The sequence below is a fragment of the Nannobrachium achirus genome (genome assembly GCF_963921795.1).
Source record: "Nannobrachium achirus genome assembly, chromosome: 5".
Taxonomy (NCBI): Eukaryota; Metazoa; Chordata; class Actinopteri; order Myctophiformes; family Myctophidae; genus Nannobrachium; species Nannobrachium achirus.
In genome coordinates this window covers 24216538-24228734 of record NC_137814.1, presented here as the reverse complement: position 1 = coordinate 24228734, position 12197 = coordinate 24216538, and the positions used below count along the sequence as shown (strand labels likewise).

The following is a 12197-nucleotide window of genomic DNA, read 5'->3' as shown; positions in this document are numbered from 1 at the left end:
CTGTTGGGACAGGGCAAACACAGTCTTTCTCTTCCTCAGGCCTCGCCCGTGGGTGGTGCTCTCTCTCTGGGCATCCAGCGAGGACTGCAGCTCGTTCTGCAGGGTGGCAAAGCGACGCTGGGCCTCGGCCAGCTTTTCTGGAGAGACGAGACCGGCAGGGAGAGAGGAAGAGCGTTAGGCAGTGAAAAGGGCTCTGCAGGACACCGGGCAAATAGAACAGTCACTTAGGTGGTTGCACTGAAACGACGATGAAAATAGAAGTGATGTAATGTGCGTGGGTGTGCACAGGTGCACCAGGAGAAACATTGTATCAGTAGAAGTAGCATCACTAATAAAAATAGAATAGTAGTAGCAGTAGTAGTATTAGTAGTTGTAGGAAAAGCTGAATTATTATCAATACAAGTATTAGTACTATTTAGTAGTGGTAGTTATAGCAGCAGCAGTAGTAGTAGTAGTACTACTACTAGTAGTAGATGCATTAGCAGTTACAAGTAGTAGTATTATTATAGCAGCTCTTTACCAGAATAGAAAGTGTTGATCTTTGCCAGCTCCTTTTCACACGTCTGGAAGAACTTCTCCTCAAACTTAGCATAGTACCTCTTGACTGTATCCTCATCTGCAACTACAGCAAGAGAAGAGGACATAGGCTATTAGCAAACATATTACAAAACACAGGCCATATCAGAAAACACAGGGCTATTTTTCACAGAGGCACTGTCTCAGATTGAGTTACGTCTGGTGAAACATAACCCAGTCAGTCACACACACAATCACAGAGTAGTGAGGCTGAAAACAACAGCTCAATAGCTTACAATAACCGCACGTTTCTTCTGTTCTCTTAACCCAATAAGACCGGAGGCCGATTCTACAAATGTCTTCTAAATCAGTGGTTTTCAAACATTATAGCGCCAAGGACCCCCCTAAATGATGGACCCCCACCTGAATATGTTTTGCAGCAGGGAATCCCAGAAGAGAAGATTTGTGTAAATCTAAATCATAGAAAACATCCTATACATATTACCAAGGATTAAATCATTTATGTTTCAGCGAGATTTGGAAAACCTTCAGTAGGACTCCCTAAAAAATGAAATCGATCAGACAACTGCATTTGATTCAGAACTGCTGCTCAAGTCTAATACCAAGAGAATTGACCATGTCACGTCACTTGGATCTTTAGACTGGCTGCCTGTCTGTCTGTCAAACTAATTATTTCAAAATACTACTGTTAGTATAAAGCACTGAATCGTCTAAAGGCCAAAATGTCTAATCTTGTACCACATCATGAAGTATCCACATACAAAAACTTGAGAAGGCAATCGTAGCCAATCAGATGGGAATATGGGAAATGGTACAGATCCATGTTCATCACATGATTCTAGAGATAGTGTGTGTTGGAGCCAAAATGACATCATTGTTTATTTTTATATTGTTTATTGTAATGAATGGTCTGGCCTTGCATTGTTGTCGATGTAAACTTGAGGTGGTTGCCATGGCGCTGCTGTCAGCTGTCAATCATTCTGTTTCCATGGTAACTGATATATACCTGGCCTTGATTGCGGCCAGGTGGGTGCATTGAGTAGGGGAAGCAAACGGTTTTCGACCGTGTTCCGTGTGTACCATGATATCGTGTTTACCGTAAGTTTGCTGAGCAGGTCGGCATTCCATGTTTTTGTTAAAAGGAGTTTTTTGTATATTGTTTTAATGTCAATAAAAGGATTGACATATCCAAATATATGTGACAGCTCTGGACATTGAATTAATATACACATACACGCGTCAAACCTATGTTTTTATACTCATTGCCCTCGGTAGGGCTTATTGGTAAAAGCCCCTACAGTGTGTACAGCTTTGCGTGATTTTAGGGCAAAATGTGTAGGAGCAGTGTCCAAAAATGTGTTTAGCAAGAATCAGCCTCATGGTGGCGCTAGAAGAGGGGCATGTGAGAAATGAGGGGTGGAGGTTGTGGTTTGGCAGCCAAGGAGTGTGCCTTCAGTTGTCTTTCTTATCCGCTGCAAGAAAGCAGCTCTGCTACAACTGTAATATTATTCCTATTTCTACTTATTTTTTCCCTGCATTGTTTATCGTCTTCAAATGTCCTTAGAATGTGGTCATAATAGTCTATAATAGTCTGTGTCTTGATGTCTGAATGCATCTACCACTCATCCAAGAAGAAATCCCCAGTTGGCCTGGGGAGGTATTGTGGGCTTTTGAGCTTCAGGCACCACACCTTGTCAGCCATTAGGTTTCCTACCAACACCAGGGTTCTTACAGCTCAATAGCTTACAATAACCACGTAATGGGAGAGCAGGGAGACCACCTCCAACCACTGCATATGTGCTAGTTATATTGTATTAACATACTCGACCAAGACTACCACACAGATTGGTTAGAAGAACATTTTACTCGTTAAAATAAGCTCTGTGGGGGCACGGTGGCGCAGTGGTTAGCGCTTCGCCTCACAGCTAGAAGGTCCTGGGTTCGATTCCCGCCGGGGGACGCTGTGGGCACTGGCGGCGTGTTCCTCCTCCGCGTCATCAGCGCCCACACCCTAGGTGGGGTTGGCGATAGGGCCTTTCTGTGTGGAGTTTGCATGTTCTCCCCGTGTCTCCTAGGGTTGATACCCTCACAAAAACATGCACGTAATCCTGGTCTCAATAATGCCTCCCCCTGGCCAGCCGGGGCGCCTGATGGAGGGGAAAGGAACTGGTTGGAATAACGTGTTCCTTCCACGCGCTACGTCCAAACCAGGGAAATCTCCACTGTCAGGTGAAAAGAAGCAACTTGGACTCCTCATGCATTGAAGGAAGCATGAGGTCAGTCCGTTGTCTCCCCAGGCGCGGCAGAGGGAGAGCAGAGCCCAGGATTACATAGGCAATTAGCACTGGGTGAAAAAAATGGGTTACAAAATTGTGGGATAAAAATTATAGAAAAAAAAAAATAAGCTCTGTGGGTGGTTGTCCTTTCAACTTGTCAGAATGAGTAACTATGGTTTGTACACTGAATTGAACTCACTACAGAAAGAAACCAAATACAACAAATTAAAACAGTAACACCACCACTTAAAATTATTTTACTGTGATTTTGTTTTGGGTGACAACATGCACACTGCTCTGCAGTCTTGGAGAACTGGTTTAGCCTATAACTGCCACAAGGGGGAGGCCTTCTCCCATGTCATGGACACGTCACAGGCTTTCTGGCAAGTAGAAGTGAAAGGCTCACAGTGCACACAGTTCTGTGGTACCATGCCACTCAATGTACAGATGTTTTTATCCGTTTGTTCACTGGTGTCGCACAAACTGTTCTACATTCATTGTCATTACTTTACATTACTTTAACTTTATTAAGGAATTCTGACATGCACTTACAATACAGAAATGTGATGTATTTCTTCTGTGTTCTTTGTATTATCAGCAATATTCTGATAAATACACCCCCCCCCCAAACAAACAGAACTAAAAACAATTTATGTATTTACGTTTTGCTTACAGTGCTGTCTGCAGACTCTGCACAATACAAATGCCTACCACTGGAGCATGCTTGTTTTGTTGAGCATGCAAGTTTTTCCTCCATGTGGCTGAGAGAACCAACAGAAACACGTGACACACACACACACACACACACACACACACACACACACACACACACACACACACACACACACACACACACACACACACACACACACACACACACACACACACACACACACACACACACACACACACACACACACACACACACACACACACACACACACACGTGGTTTTGAGTCAGACTTTGCAGTGTCAGTGATTCATCCAATTTCAGACTGCCTGGTTTTAGACAAGACACAAAATTAACTAAATTGGGGTGTCTAGGCCACAGACACACACATACAGTGCATACATATACACAAACATACTGTATGCAGTATGCACACAACCACGCATGCACACTCACACGTGCACACACACGTAATCTCCTTATCCCATTTTTGCCTTATTCTGCTCTTTTCTCTCTCTGCAAGTCTTGGTGTCATTATGATTATTATCATCATTATACCATTATGACATGTCTGTCTGGCAGTAATAGTCTGTACTTTCCATCTGGCAATTGTTGTTTTTTTGCCTCCTTTCCAGGAACTCCCTGCTTTACACCCGTACAGTTGCACGTGGCACAAAGTAAACAGTCTTGGGTCATCCACAATACACCTCTGAAGCAGCTCCCATCAAGAAGATTGAAGCCAAGTTTACTTAGTCGCAGGTCAGTGTGAGTGTCACATACTGAAAATAGTAGATGTACTACAAACTCACAACGTATCATGCTTCGATGCAACGTGAGCTTGAAGATCTGCTGTTTTCAGCATGCAACACTTTACGCAACAAAGTACATCTCAAGCATGAGTGTCACTGTCAATGGCATCTGAATGGTACTGAATTACAAAGGGAGACCAGTGTTACTGGACTGCATTGTACCCCATCAGTTCACAGGAATATTTTGTTATCACTATTTGACTGCTGTGTACTTTTTAGTTAAACTATACTAAAATAATTACATGTTTAAAAAACTAAACTGTATTTAGTCTCATGGCTGTCTTTTAAATCCATCTGATTTGGAGAGATTCAAAAACTGCCATGCCTTTAAATTCCACCACAAAACATTCAAAATAAAACACTTTAAAAAAAATATATATTTCACTTTGATATGCTAGCTTTATGTTTATATAAAGCCAACAGACAGCCAACCAGCACTTACTATAGCCAGAGGTTACTCATTAGGCTCGTTTCCACTACATAAGGGTTATACACAGCTTACTCATTTACCTACGCCACTGAATCTCCCATTAGCCAAGATGTCTTGTTTTCCGAGACACCGATGATTTGTGAGCTCAACTTGGGTCTGGTGGTGTGAATAAGTGGTTGATGACTCTTGGAGTGTGTGGGCAATGCCATGCTGCAATGTAGCACATACATGCAAGTTGTGTGTCTCGCCCCACTCCATCCTAATTTTACGGCTTCAGAGAGGTCACTTCAGCTTAATTCTGTTCCTTCCTCCTGCCCTACATTTGGTTTGAGGTTTTAGTTATGTAGTGAAGCACCAACACCATCTTGCCATGTCTAGCACCATCATGTGAAAACTTTCAACTCATTCATTTTTTTAGGGCACATTCAAATAAGAAAATATGCTTTTTCTTTTTGGATAAGCAAGCACAATGTTTTCTCCAACGTGTTATTTTACATATCATACAAAAATACGTATTTAACTGTGTGAGCACTTTCGTAATATTGATTCATTGGGTTCTGTCTAACGCCTACACTTGGAAGGTATTTTCAGTGGATGTGTTGCAACTTGGGACTCATTTTCGTAGAAACCCTCATGGACAGGAACAATACCCACTTTTAATGCAGCATTTTAAAGTTGCCATGTCCAAAGAAATCATTGTTTTTTCTTTTTTTTGCGGAGTGTTTTGGATTTCAAGTCCAGAGAACATTTATTGATGCCCACAATGTTCAAACCTATCAACCGCTACTGTGCGCGAAAGCCTGTCATCATCTGCGTTATAGCCAAATAATGGTAAACATGGACTTCTCAAAAGAGACATTGAACTATTCCTTTTCTTTCTTTTGTTGCTTTTATGCCTTTATTGATAGGATAGTAGTCTGACAGGAGATGGGGAGTGACATGCAGCAAAGGCCGTCATGATCGGGAATGGAACCTACAACGCCTAAAAGTTAAACTATTTTATGAATGAGTGAAAGAAAGTTATTTTTATTTATTTTTAGTCTTAGTTATAGTTTTTCCCAGTTATGTTGAGGATTGAAGCCTTGATTTTTATAAGCTGAAAGGGGTTCAATTAAATTCATAATTCATTTTCATTTCCATTTTGTTTTGTTTAATTCGTTTCAGTTAACCATGTTTTGTTTGTTTCACTTTTAGTCAGATTAGTTAACTATAAAATCAATCTTAGTTAACTATAAGAATAACCCTGGTGAGATGCTGAAATGAAAGCGAGTGACAGAAAAGAGAAGGAGAGATTATTAGAGAGGGTGGAATGCTAGACAGCTATACAGTATATAAAAAGGCCATCTCCACGCGAACACCTTGTATCGCTTCTACAGACCATAGAAGGCATTTGTTTGTTTAATTCAAGATGATGTAGGACATCAGCAAATGACCTTGCTTGACTACCGAGTTAAGAGAGTATACCAACATTTCAAAAAGCTCTGTAAGCAGGAATGAACAAACGGCTTCAGAGCTTGGCAGTCTTCTGTAAAAGTGTTGAGACAAATATTACAGCCTAATTTATGCTTTGGTGTAAAAAGGGTTGTGCGACATTAGGCTTAAGTCTAAACATTGAGACCATACCTCTTGTAATACTGCAGCATGTTGTTATAATATTAATATACATCTCTCATCTCCAATTTCAGTTAGTATATTGTTTCTGTCACAGTCAGCTGATATTATCTCACACATGTATAAAATGTCTCATGAGCCTGGGACTAAGCCAGAGCACTGCTAGTGCATTATACAACGTCCGACTTACAGTAAATGTAATGTCTATACCTACATAAAACAGCAGACTACTTGGAGATTTATTTAAATTTTTATTATCATTATTTTCCAGGACAGCAGTCATAATGTGTACAATGTTTGACATTTTCCACACACTTGTGTTTGGGTCTGTGACTGTTATTCAGAGCGGGACACAAGGGTTTTAGTCACCGTAATTCTTAGAATAAGCGGAAGGTGGAAGGCTGTATATATAAATTTAGATGAATAAAACTGGAACAGACCCGGACAACCAGTCCAGCCAGCCAGTCTGTCCATCACTCACTGTGACCTAGAATGGCCTGGGAGACTCATTTATTGGTCATAAAAATCAGAATGGAAAAGCCTACTGTATGAATCACAGGATCATAGCAGATAACAAGCATGTAAATAGATTATTCAAAGAATGTGTTTGGGGCAGACAGTCATAAAAACAGACGCTATCCAAGCTAGACGTTGGCTATGGCCAGTCAGTCAATGGGTCAGCCAGTGGGCCATACCACGAATGTTAAATTCGACTCATTGCCATAGCATCATATAAAAGGCACAACTCTGCATCAGAGGGCAATAATAGCACTATAACTAATACATAGGGTATATGACTAAAACAGAATCATTGATGACTAGTATGGACATAATATGACATATGTTTTAAAAAGCATACATGACCCATTCGTCGTCTACTCAATCAGTAACTCATTGGGATGCAATACAATCTCTTTATAAAGTGACCATAGCAGGTTAACAATTAGGTCACATGAATTCAACAGTTATAACAACATCCAAATATGAAAAATAGGATGCTTCACTCAATAGTCCTGATTGTAGAATAGATCAGGGGTGGGCAACTTTAATGATGGAGGGCCACTTTATTTCCACACTCACTCCAGAGGGCCACATTGCATATACTATCGGGCAGTTTTCTCCTTTTGTAAATGAATGCCCTACTCCATCATTCTATGTCACACAAAAGTAGCAAAAATAGCTGATCCACAAGCTGATCTTGTAGATCTGCTGTTTTTGCTATTTTTGAATTGGAATCCTGAAAAGTAACATTTTCATTTAATTGTCTTCACAAGCCGAAGGCATGGGGAGAGACTACGTTTTCACCTCCGTCCATCCGTCCGTCCGTATGTGTGTGTGTCCGTCCGTCCATAAAGTTTGTTACCAGCTAATCTCCAGAGGCGTTTTGTAATTGTAATTGTAATGACACAGAAGGTCTTTCTTTTTTCCTTCCGTAAGTCTTATACGTACACTGGTACCATTTTAGGAGTTTACCACTAACAGCCATTGTCTTTTATTATCGTACTGTTGACCACTGACCATGGAAGAACAGGTGCATACTGTCAAACTACAGGTTTAAGTGATCAAATGACTGCTGTTTGTAACTTAACCGTGATCTAATTTGTTTTGTCAGTATGCAAGGACATGTACAGCCAGCGTATACTGGTGAGATCGGTATGATTTTTGCATCAAACGTCATACGTATGCTATTAATAGAGTTTAATGATTATGTTGCATACTGTGATGAAGGTCGTAGCAGCAAACAGAGCATGCTGTTTATGAGGACAATATGATATCATACAATGAAAACACACAGTGATTAATAATGACAGTACTAGTGCAGGAGTTGCCTTACAACATGGTCAGGTAATTCTGTAATCCTGCCACTATAAAGCCTATCATAGCTGATATTATGCGTGAGCTACAGCACATAGTGTAACAGGAGGAGGAGACACTACAGAATACAAATCATAGTCACACACCCACTGGTAGCTTGGACTCAGCAGACCCAAGCATGTACTTGCGGTGTCATGGGTTTGAATCCCGCCTATGATCTAGGGTGGGCTATAAGACAAGTCAATGCTTCCTCTCTCTGATCTTGTACTGCAAATGCAAATATTCTAATGGAAAGAACGACTTCAGCCAAAAGAACAAGTTGAAACATACAGTGTCACACAACAAATATAATCATGCTCATGGAAGTTTTAGAGCTGAAATAATACTGGGTTTTAGATAGATGATTAAACGTTTCCCAGTACTTGGTGAACCAACCTAATGATCATTTTAGCTTTAACCACTTTGAAACTGGCTGGCATACCTATTTTGGGCATTTAGGGCAAAATTCTCTCTACAGGCTCAGAATGCCATTAAAGCAGACTTCTACCATGCATTTACCCTGCATTAGTTCGGCAATTATCTTTAGTAGAACCAAATAACTACAAAGAGACACTGGGTATCTCAATCTAATTACAAGATTTTTCCTTTTAACGCTATAATATAGAACTGTGAGTTTCCCAATCAATTCATGTTCTCGACATAATCAAGATGTAGTCGTACATGCACTTATTTGGGTGTATGTGCAACTCAATTTCATGTTTCTACTTGAATTGACTTTCTCGACTGAACCAGATTGATTAAAAACCTAACATGAATGAGAAGAAGATATTACCTGCCTGACTGGTTGAGCTATAATATCAAAGTTAGTCTGTGTGTGTGTTTGCGCACATGTATAAAATGGGTCACAGAGTCTGCCTAAGCCATCATCAAAATGTAAAACACACACGCAGTGACTTCCTGATGTTCCTGTTACCTTTTGCAGCATTCTCTGTCAGTGCTCCATCAGCTTGGAATGAGCTCTAGAAGTACTCTGGTCAATTTAGGGCAATGGTTTGCAACCCTTTTGTTCATGATTTTAACTTCTCTTTGAGTATTTTCTGTCTACCAGTCCCGATTCATGTATTTCAATATTTAACACACACACACACACACACACACACACACACTAGGGCTGCACGATTTTGGGAAAAAACCTAATTGCGATTTTTCTGACTAATATTGCGATTGCGATTTTATTCTCAATATTTACAGGGGCTAAAGCAAAAAAAAAATCCTAAGATGGAAATTTATTTTGACTTGACTAGCAAGTATTATGCTGCATTTTGACGATTTCGGTCATGTTATTAACATCACGGCCATGGCTACACCCCCCCACTCCCATTTTTTGTTTTCTCTTTTTTGGCAAATCTGCCTCGATCTTATAAATGCCCCCTAGGGACTCCTCAGGACGGAAATCCATCCCCAGGACGGAGAACCTTAACCCCTGTATTTATATGTTTATTTCAAGGTAGGATAAGTGATAAGTGATTTTTTTTGTTAAAAGGATGATATAATAAATTATTTTAACCATAGGAAAATCATTTCACTACCTTAGGTCAAGCTTCCGTTGAATATTTATTGTGTAATACATTTAAAAAATAAATTGATTATTATTAACTAGGCTAATTGGCAATCATGTAAATGGTTTGATTCAGTTCAGTTATATTTCCAAAAGATTACCTTTTATTTTGCTTTAGCAATATAAAACGTTTTTATATTCAGAAACATCTCAGTAATAATGCCTCTCATTGTCAAGGAAATTATTTAACCAAAAAACATCATTTAAGCTTCCTTGAATATTTATTGTGTGTTTACATTTAAAAATGAATTGATTATCACTAACTAGGCAAATTGGCAAATGGTTTGATTCAGTTCAATTTGCTTATTAGCAATATAAAACTTTTTATATTCAGCAACATATCAGTAATGGTTTTGTCTGCCTCTCATTATTGTCAAGGAAGAAAGTACAGTATGTCGCTGCCTTGCTTAAGTTTTATCAAGGCAAAAAATGCACCATAAGACACACAGCATAAGTTTCACATGTGTGCGGGGGACGGAGGAGGGGCATCCGCAGCAGTTGCACAGAAATTACTTTCACTTTCATCTTACGACAAACGGGATCTAATCTATGCACAAGGATTTAAGGATGTTATATTTATAATGATTACCAGAACATTCACTACCTGTAGTCATGGAGTAGGGCAGTAGGCCTACTCCGTTGGAAGGGAAAGACACTGTTACGTGCTGTTAGACAGACAGTGTCATACTTGGCTTGGCTCCTCTCCTGCTCTGAGGAGATTGGAGCAACCCGTAATGTCGGCTAATCCGCGGTGCGGCGATGCGAGGGTATTTAGGAAGCATGATTTGATCATTGCTTAGTTATGAACGGATTTCTAAAATTAAAACGTCTGCATAATGCTTGGGAAGTCAACTTCGCAGAAAATCGCCAAAACCGCGGCCTTTGCGATTCGCTAATCGCGAGATTTCACATCGCGATTTCGGTTTGAAAACGATTAACCGTGCAGCCCTAACACACACACACACACACACACACACACACACACACACACACACACACACACACACACACACACACACACACACACACACACACACACACACACACACACACACACACACACACACACACACACACACACACACAGGTTGTTACAAACTACAACTAGCAAACTATTTATTAGATCAAGTTAGTTTTTAGTTCTGTCGTAGTCTTGTGTGTCATAGCAAAATTGATCATAAGTGGGATTTGACCTCAGAATGTCATCAATATATTGCGTCTCAGCCTTCAGTGTGTGAGTGTGCGTGCGTGTGTGTGTGCGTATGCCTGTAGGAAATCCTTTATGTAGTTCTCCACCACAATCATTACAACCAAACACTACCCACGTCAACCACAACCGACTGACCTCATTCCTGCCACCTCCTACTGGTACCAACGTAATGAGATATCTTGGAATTTGTCTCAATAAAAACAGCTGTAAGCCAAAAAAAAAACATCAATATCTTCCTGTCTTATCTAAAACAGGGGTGACTTTGCACCCTTAATCTATGGCTATTTATAGATAGGCAATGAGACGTGATCAAATAGCCAGTAATAAACTTGGTCCATTAACCACTTAAGCCCTATATACTTGTCATACGATATATTAAAAGCCTTTGCCCACAAGGTCCCATTTTGTGCACGGAAAAAACGCACCATATTGTCCGAATATGGACACATTCGGACCTGGTGTACATGAGGTCATTTATTGTCCAGTGTTTCCGTGTGCAAAGGCTTTAACTCAAAGAATGTTGATATTTACCTTCAATAGATGGGGCCTGGTCCTGAGCGGAATACAGCATTTCCTTGAATGCCTGCAGGGAAAGAAAAGAGGCTTTGTTTACACAATGACTTGGAAGAATACAAAAGACAACAATACATAGATTACACACTGTAAAAGGAGTTCATGTCATTATTTTCTCATATTTAATTTCATATGGAGATCTCTGTATCTGTCTGTCTGTGTCCCTTTTATGCCCATATATGGAGATCTCTGCCCTTCGGGCGGCCAATCGTCTAGTCGGGGACCGGCCTACTTGGGAAAGAAGTTAATTGGGAAACACGATTTATCTGTTTGCCTGTGTCCATTTATGCCCATATATGGAGATAAATTTATGTCTGCGTCCATTTTATGCCCATATATGGATATCTCTGTATCTGTCTGTCTTCATCTTGAGCAATAATACGCAGCCTGCTTGCTTTGCCACCCGTGGGAAATGATGCCCCTCCGGTTGTTAGGCGATCTCTGTAGAGTGCAAAGTACAGGAGTGATGTCAGAATGAGTCAGCAGAAGTGATATGGAGCCCATATGGAGATATCCGTCTATTAGGCCTGTCACGATTCACTCAACTCACGATACGATTCGAATCACGATTCAAGGTTCACGATTCATGGTTTTTTCAACACAAATTTATTTTCCAGAAAAGTTACCCCAAAAAATCAACAATTCTTA

General features: G+C 40.3%; 1 protein-coding gene across 1 annotated transcript in view; it reads right to left on the bottom strand.

Moving 5' to 3' along the window:
• Positions 1–12197, bottom strand: part of LOC308285625 (xenotropic and polytropic retrovirus receptor 1 homolog) — a 58110-nt gene that overhangs the window by 22974 nt on the left and 22939 nt on the right. Inside the window, exons 2-4 of the mRNA XM_080726442.1 lie at positions 11508–11559; positions 521–622; positions 1–137 (exon numbers count right to left, since the gene is read on the bottom strand). The exon at positions 1–137 is cut by the window's left edge and continues 87 nt beyond it. Coding sequence (XP_080582568.1) covers positions 1–137; positions 521–622; positions 11508–11559 — 291 coding nt within the window. The remainder of the gene's footprint in view (positions 138–520; positions 623–11507; positions 11560–12197) is intronic.